Consider the following 8,915-nt stretch of genomic DNA (forward strand, 5'->3'; position numbering starts at 1 on the left):
GCATGTGTTTGTTTTACCATAATCCACTCATCCTGTAGGCCTACCGGAAATGCTGTCACTCAATCAGTATGAGAAGAACCTCACTTCTAGTAAAACAAGGACAGGAGGGGTGAGACCACCTATCTCACTGTAAACACAGTTAGAACGCCTACTACTACTGATCAGGCGCCTGACGAACACAGCACAACGTTCTGCTTTACCTCCCCCTATGACACCCCAGTTTCGTTTTCTCTCTCTCTCTCTCTCTCTCTCTCTCTCTCTTCTCCTTTGATGCCAAGTCCCGCCCCTCGACCGGGGTGAGGAGCTTCGTGAGTGGCTGAGAGGACTGAGCGTTCCCTGCAACAGCTGCCTCTATCCACAACAGGAGTTGGCGGAACTGAGCCCAGTGGAGAACGACTTACAGCCGCTTTGTCACGCATTGCCTCAGCACCGTACCAGCAGGCCAAACGCAGATCACCTAGGACGACATATCTATACATTCATGACCAGACAAGGATTAAGTGGTTTAGAAGACAATTGCAAGGAAGAGATAGAACGGATTTTACACAGGTAGGAATAGGATCTGTGTGTGTTTGGACGCTTTGAATTGTAAACGGGCTCTGTGAAAGCAACGCTATAATAAATCACCTAGCCAGCCGGGGCACCTATGCAGTATGCGTGTTGGAGATCGACTATATTGCAGTCCTTTTGCGCAGCGCACCAGATCTACATGACTCCCGGAAGGGATTTTTTTGGTAAAATTTAGAAATGATATAGCAGTGTGCTACGTTGCACAGCAATGTATTTGATGTCAAACACCCACGCAGGTTTTCTGGATAAAACCTGCTGAAATGCGGGTTTTGCGCATAAACCTAATTTGTATGCGGAATATGTGCGTTATAACACCGTGTTATTCTAGTCGTTGACTAGGCTCAGACCTATAGGTGATTATATAGAGGATGAAGGCCTTTTCGTGATCGTTACAACCAGGGAATGCAGTGGCTGGGTCGAGTCTTTGTGCGGTTCGCCGCAGTCCCCCTTTCCTCGGTGCGTGTCTGTGGATCGCTTTAACTGAGACCATAGGCCTACGTGCAAACTTGCTCGAGCAGCGATTTGTAATTTGCACGTATACGGTAGACCCCCGTTTATCCGCCTCCGCTGATCAAAATACTCTTATCGAGAACGTTAAGGTTGGACACGGGTTGTTTCGCGCTGTAGGCTTATAGCCAACGCAGTGTAGATGCATCACGACGCTCGTCGTTGACTGAAAGTAATAATGTTTCTAAATTTGGGAGACCCCCCCCCAGTTTCTATTCTAGCTTCTATAAGGCTAAATGGTAAGCAGGATACTAGTTGAATCATTGTAACATTACCGAGGAAAATAAACGATTGGTTTCCAAGATTACGGTTATTGTTTATCACCCAGTGAAACGCAATGGTTATTGACTCTGAATGGGCTGACTAACACCTTTGTTATCTAATGACACATGCCCAGGACTTTCGAAACCTATGAGGCATACATTTAGGAGTGTTATTTCTCTCACTCTCTCTCTTATCATTTATTTCCGCCTCTTTCAGGACTGTTGGGTTATAGGAGAGCCCCAGGCAACCATGGATACAACTTTGCATAGCCTGCAGAAACCGACAGCCTCAACCGACAAGGTCCTGGACGGCGGAACGGGACTCGCTTTGGATATGAGTATGGGGGACCGGGAATTCACGGAACAATCGATTAGACTTACCGACAAAATCCCGTTAGTGAAGCCCTATTTAAAAAAAAAAAAAGGACCGAGGAAACTAGACTCAAAATGCCTCCGCGCGCTCCAGGACCCAATCCTGACCACATTACTGAGTACAGATGCACTTGTTACCGGAGACGGGGTGTTTGTTCCCCGGAACCCTCCGACAAGGACAGCGGGGAACCTGTGCACTGCGGCGGTGGTCAAACAGGCGCGGATTGGTGGGCCTGTGTGTCTGAAAGATTCGGGAGCTACCGGAGTAACGGCTATGATTACCGGCGACACTGACACAGAAATGGCGGACACCGCCGCCGAGTTGGAGGAGACAGAGAGGGGGGTAACCAAGATACCGGTAGATCTCCAGCGCGTGACAATAGACCCGAACGAACGCAGATTCCAGCTCAAACGTGTCCCCCGGGCGCGCGAGGTGGGGGCAGCAACCCCCACACCAGATACCCCTCTAGTATCCCCTCCAAGCCAGGGGGGCAACACGATGAGTGACCTCTTCGCCTCTAAAGCCTTGCAGGGGCCAGATTGTCTGACCATCAAAGACAGTACGAACACCCCCAGTCTTCAGGCCGACAAAGGCGAGATATTTCAGGATAAAAGCGAAGAGGCCTCCCTGGATCTAGTGTTTGATCTGCTAACCCAGCTCCAGTATCACACGCACCAAGCCGACGCAGTTTCCATCTGCGTGGATTTCCTGCAGGGGTTGTGTGTGTACGGGAGTGACTGCGCTTACCACCATACTGTGCTACCCTACCACTGGCAGATCCGCAGGACTGATACTGAAAGCTGGCAAAGCGTGGCGGATGATTCACAGGAACAGTTGGAGAGGCTTTACTGCAATCCGGACAATGAGCAAGTCAGGCTCAAATATCAGTAAGTGCTTTTCTTTTGTTGTTCTGTTCTACGTTCTGTGTAAAAGTAGCCTAACAGAGCTGAGATTGTATTTACAGTTTTAAGATAGGAGTGCTTTGATATGAGAAAACAATGTTGTTCGCTATAGACAAGGAGAGACTCTCTAGGAGCTTAGACACAATAATTGAATAACCTAATAGCCAACTGTTTGGACAGACAAACTGTCTTCATCAGGCTATAATGACAAACACTGTGGGTCACTAGTTTATATAGCTTCATAGGACATACACAAGTGTCTGTAATCATGGCCTGGGTGTTGCCTGATGTCATTGGTTTATTCTATTATATTATATAAGAACATACAAAAACATGAATGGGTAGCGTATGATAATAGATACAATTTGTCTGCATAGCCTGCTGTTTGATATATCTGTTTCTGTAGGTGCGTGTGCTCGTGTGTGTGTGTGTGCGCGCGTGTGTGTGTATGGTCATATTTAACTGACTGAGTCGTTTTGGTTCTCTGACTTCCGGTATCTCAGTTCTTCTTCGAGTATCATTTGTTATGGCACTTTTCATTCCTGCAATAGAGTGAGTCTGCGTTTTCTGCTCCCAAACCTAGCTTCCTCATTGGTTGAAACAGCTCAAACCAGGAAGTGCTGTTAGAGCTAGGAACTTGCATGACCTACTGCTGCCTGGTGCCGTCACTGACATACAGGCACTAGCTCTCTCTCTCTCTCTGTCTCTCTGTCTCTCTCTCTGTCTCTCTCTGTCTCTCTCTCTCTCTCTGTCTCTCTCTCTCTCTCTCTCTCTCTCTCGCTGTCTCTCTCTCTCTGTCTCTCTCTCTCTCTCTCTCTCTCTGTCTCTCTGTCTCTCTCTCTGTCTCTCTCTCTCTCTCTCTCTCTCTCTCTCTCTCTCTCTCACACACACAAGCACTTGGCAAGCGATAGCAGACAGGCACACAAAGCGTGCTGTGGTTCAAGCTATACACTGCACATTCACACAGTGACACAGTTAGCTATTTCACCACATGCACGCATGTGTGTGACCTGCGTGTGCGTGTTGTTGATTTTTAAGTTTTAAACTGAAACTGCATGCATACCTTCCCACCCACAGGATACGCCCCTGTCTGTGAGAACCCAAATGCAGCCAAATATGCAAAGCATATTCTGTGGGTGGGATATTAGGCCTAGCGATATTAGGCTTTCCTGGTAGTAACTTAGTATAGTAGTGACAGATTCCCAAACATGATTATTTTTACTTAATTTTTTATTTTTTTTTACCTTTATTTAACTAGGCAAGTCAGTTAAGAACAAATTCTTATTCACAATGACGGCCTACACCAGGCCAAATCCGGACGATACTGGGCCAATTGTGCGCCGCCCTATGGGACTCCCAATCACGGCCGGTTGTGATACAGCCTGGATTCGAACCAGGTACTGCAGTGTCGCCTCTTGCACTGAGATGCGGTGTCTTAGACCACTGCGCCACTCGGGAGCCCCCCATTCCAAAATAACCTCGTAACTACCAGTGTAATAACCTGTATAGTTACTGTAACTACCAGTGTAATAACCTGTATAGTTACTGTAACTACCAGTGTAATAACCTGTAGAGTTACTGTAACTACCAGTGTAATAACCTGTATAGTTACTGTAACTACCAGTGTAATAACCTGTATAGTTACTGTAACTACCAGTGTAATAACCTGTATAGTTACTGTAACTACCAGTGTAATAACCTGTATAGTTACTGTAACTACCAGTGTAATAACCTGTATAGTTACTGTAACTACCAGTGTAATAACCTGTATAGTTACTGTAACTACCAGTGTAATAACCTGTATAGTTACTGTAACTACCAGTGTAATAACCTGTATAGTTACTGTAACTACCAGTGTAATAACCTGTATAGTTACTGTAACTACCAGTGTAATAACCTGTATAGTTACTGTAACTACCAGTGTAATAACCTAGTTACTGTAATAGTTACTGTAACTGTAACCAGTGTAATAACCTGTATAGTTACTGTAACTACCAGTGTAATAACCTGTATAGTTACTGTAACTACCAGTGTAATAACCTGTATAGTTACTGTAACTACCAGTGTAATAACCTGTATAGTTACTGTAACTACCAGTGTAATAACCTGTATAGTTACTGTAACTACCAGTGTAATAACCTGTATAGTTACTGTAACTACCAGTGTAATAACCTGTATAGTGTAACTACCAGTGTAATAACCTGTATAGTTACTGTAACTACCAGTGTAATAACCTGTATAGTTACTGTAACTACCAGTGTAATAACCTGTATAGTTACTGTAACTACCAGTGTAATAACCTGTATAGTTACTGTAACTACCAGTGTAATAACCTGTATAGTTACTGTAACTACCAGTGTAATAACCTGTATAGTTACTGTAACTACCAGTGTAATAACCTGTATAGTTACTGTAACTACCAGTGTAATAACCTGTATAGTTACTGTAACTACCAGTGTAATAACCTGTATAGTTACTGTAACTACCAGTGTAATAACCTGTATAGTTACTAGTAACTACCAGTGTAATAACCTGTATAGTTACTGTAACTACCAGTGTAATAACCTGTATAGTTACTGTAACTACCAGTGTAATAACCTGTATAGTTACTGTAACTACCAGTGTAATAATAGTTACTATAGTTACTGTATAGTTACTGTAACTACCAGTGTAATAACCTGTATAGTTACTGTAACTACCAGTGTAATAACCTGTATAGTTACTGTAACTACCAGTGTAATAACCTGTATAGTTACTGTAACTACCAGTGTAATAACCTGTATAGTTACTGTAACTACCAGTGTAATAACCTGTATAGTTACTGTAACTACCAGTGTAATAACCTGTATAGTTACTGTAACTACCAGTGTAATAACCTGTATAGTTACTGTAACTACCAGTGTAATAACCTGTATAGTTACTGTAACTACCAGTGTAATAACCTGTATAGTTACTGTAACTACCAGTGTAATAACCTGTATAGTTACTGTAACTACCAGTGTAATAACCTGTATAGTTACTGTAACTACCAGTGTAATAACCTGTATAGTTACTGTAACTACCAGTGTAATAACCTGTATAGTTACTGTAACTACCAGTGTAATAACCTGTATAGTTACTGTAACTACCAGTGTAATAACCTGTATAGTTACTGTAACTACCAGTGTAATAACCTGTATAGTTACTGTAACTACCAGTGTAATAACCTGTATAGTTACTGTAACTACCAGTGTAATAACCTGTATAGTTACTGTAACTACCAGTGTAATAACCTGTATAGTTACTGTAACTACCAGTGTAATAACCTGTATAGTTACTGTAACTACCAGTGTAATAACCTGTATAGTTACTGTAACTACCAGTGTAATAACCTGTATAGTTACTGTAACTACCAGTGTAATAACCTGTATAGTTACTGTAACTACCAGTGTAATAACCTGTATAGTTACTGTAACTACCAGTGTAATAACCTGTATAGTTACTGTAACTACCAGTGTAATAACCTGTATAGTTACTGTAACTACCAGTGTAATAACCTGTATAGTTACTGTAACTACCAGTGTAATAACCTGTATAGTTACTGTAACTACCAGTGTAATAACCTGTATAGTTACTGTAACTACCAGTGTAATAACCTGTATAGTTACTGTAACTACCAGTGTAATAACCTGTATAGTTACTGTAACTACCAGTGTAATAACCTGTATAGTTACTGTAACTACCAGTGTAATAACCTGTATAGTTACTGTAACTACCAGTGTAATAACCTGTATAGTTACTGTAACTACCAGTGTAATAACCTGTATAGTTACTGTAACTACCAGTGTAATAACCTGTATAGTTACTGTAACTACCAGTGTAATAACCTGTATAGTTACTGTAACTACCAGTGTAATAACCTGTATAGTTACTGTAACTACCAGTGTAATAACCTGTATAGTTACTGTAACTACCAGTGTAATAACCTGTATAGTTACTGTAACTACCAGTGTAATAACCTGTATAGTTACTGTAACTACCAGTGTAATAACCTGTATAGTTACTGTAACTACCAGTGTAATAACCTGTATAGTTACTGTAACTACCAGTGTAATAACCTGTATAGTTACTGTAACTACCAGTGTAATAACCTGTATAGTTACTGTAACTACCAGTGTAATAACCTGTATAGTTACTGTAACTACCAGTGTAATAACCTGTATAGTTACTGTAACTACCAGTGTAATAACCTGTATAGTTACTGTAACTACCAGTGTAATAACCTGTATAGTTACTGTAACTACCAGTGTAATAACCTGTATAGTTACTGTAACTACCAGTGTAATAACCTGTATAGTTACTGTAACTACCAGTGTAATAACCTGTATAGTTACTGTAACTACCAGTGTAATAACCTGTATAGTTACTGTAACTACCAGTGTAATAACCTGTATAGTTACTGTAACTACCAGTGTAATAACCTGTATAGTTACTGTAACTACCAGTGTAATAACCTGTATAGTTACTGTAACTACCAGTGTAATAACCTGTATAGTTACTGTAACTACCAGTGTAATAACCTGTATAGTTACTGTAACTACCAGTGTAATAACCTGTATAGTTACTGTAACTACCAGTGTAATAACCTGTATAGTTACTGTAACTACCAGTTACTGTAACTACCAGTGTAATAACCTGTATAGTTACTGTAACTACCAGTGTAATAACCTGTATAGTTACTGTAACTACCAGTGTAATAACCTGTATAGTTACTGTAACTACCAGTGTAATAACCTGTATAGTTACTGTAACTACCAGTGTAATAACCTGTATAGTTACTGTAACTACCAGTGTAATAACCTGTATAGTTACTGTAACTACCAGTGTAATAACCTGTATAGTTACTGTAACTACCAGTGTAATAACCTGTATAGTTACTGTAACTACCAGTGTAATAACCTGTATAGTTACTGTAACTACCAGTGTAATAACCTGTATAGTTACTGTAACTACCAGTGTAATAACCTGTATAGTTACTGTAACTACCAGTGTAATAACCTGTATAGTTACTGTAACTACCAGTGTAATAACCTGTATAGTTACTGTAACTACCAGTGTAATAACCTGTATAGTTACTGTAACTACCAGTGTAATAACCTGTATAGTTACTGTAACTACCAGTGTAATAACCTGTATAGTTACTGTAACTACCAGTGTAATAACCTGTATAGTTACTGTAACTACCAGTGTAATAACCTGTATAGTTACTGTAACTACCAGTGTAATAACCTGTATAGTTACTGTAACTACCAGTGTAATAACCTGTATAGTTACTGTAACTACCAGTGTAATAACCTGTATAGTTACTGTAACTACCAGTGTAATAACCTGTATAGTTACTGTAACTACCAGTGTAATAACCTGTATAGTTACTGTAACTACCAGTGTAATAACCTGTATAGTTACTGTAACTACCAGTGTAATAACCTGTATAGTTACTGTAACTACCAGTGTAATAACCTGTATAGTTACTGTAACTACCAGTGTAATAACCTGTATAGTTACTGTAACTACCAGTGTAATAACCTGTATAGTTACTGTAACTACCAGTGTAATAACCTGTATAGTTACAGTGTAACTACCAGTGTAATAACCTGTATAGTTACTGTAACTACCAGTGTAATAACCTGTATAGTTACTGTAACTACCAGTGTAATAACCTGTATAGTTACTGTAACTACCAGTGTAATAACCTGTATAGTTACTGTAACTACCAGTGTAATAACCTGTATAGTTACTGTAACTACTCAGACTATTAAATACATTTGTAAGAAAACTCTTCTTACAGTCTCTGAGAAAACCGAAGTAGCCATGGTAACTATCGGTGTTAGGACAGACCGTGGGACTTTTATTTAAGTTTAAAATGTTTTTCCCAGTTAGTTTACACCTCTCTTTTAAAGGGTATTTCTTTTCTTCTTTATGGTTTTCTTTTGGGAAGTGTTAGACCATCAAATTCTCCGGGAGAATTTCAAACAACGGCCCCCCAACACACTCCCGACATGCTCTGAATTTGAATTCACATATAAGCAAGTAAAGCCAGATGTACATTTAGCTATACTGTAACTGCCCCCACCACGGATATATTGTGTTGCCATAGTAACTGAATACAGTTGATAACAGCTGTTATACGAAGAGCAGGACAAAACAAGCCTGGCCGTCGACATGGCAACAGACTTATTTGGCAGCCGTTGCTGTGTGTGTGTGTGTGTGCGCGTGTGTGTGTGTGTGTGAGGGGTGGGGAGGTCCATCATGCTGGTATGA

At 40.4% G+C, this 8,915-nt stretch overlaps 1 protein-coding gene across 1 annotated transcript in view; it reads left to right on the forward strand.

Annotated features, from left to right (window-relative positions):
• Positions 1–368: 368 nt before the first annotated feature.
• LOC115142006 (protein mono-ADP-ribosyltransferase TIPARP-like) overlaps positions 369–8,915 on the forward strand; it is a 54,178-nt gene continuing 45,631 nt past the window's right edge. The window contains exons 1-2 of the mRNA XM_065000551.1: positions 369–549; positions 1,558–2,600. Coding sequence (XP_064856623.1) covers positions 1,591–2,600 — 1,010 coding nt within the window. The 5' untranslated portion in view covers positions 369–549; positions 1,558–1,590. The remainder of the gene's footprint in view (positions 550–1,557; positions 2,601–8,915) is intronic.

The sequence above is a fragment of the Oncorhynchus nerka genome, linkage group LG14, assembly GCF_034236695.1.
Source record: "Oncorhynchus nerka isolate Pitt River linkage group LG14, Oner_Uvic_2.0, whole genome shotgun sequence".
NCBI classification, from domain to species: domain Eukaryota; kingdom Metazoa; phylum Chordata; class Actinopteri; order Salmoniformes; family Salmonidae; genus Oncorhynchus; species Oncorhynchus nerka.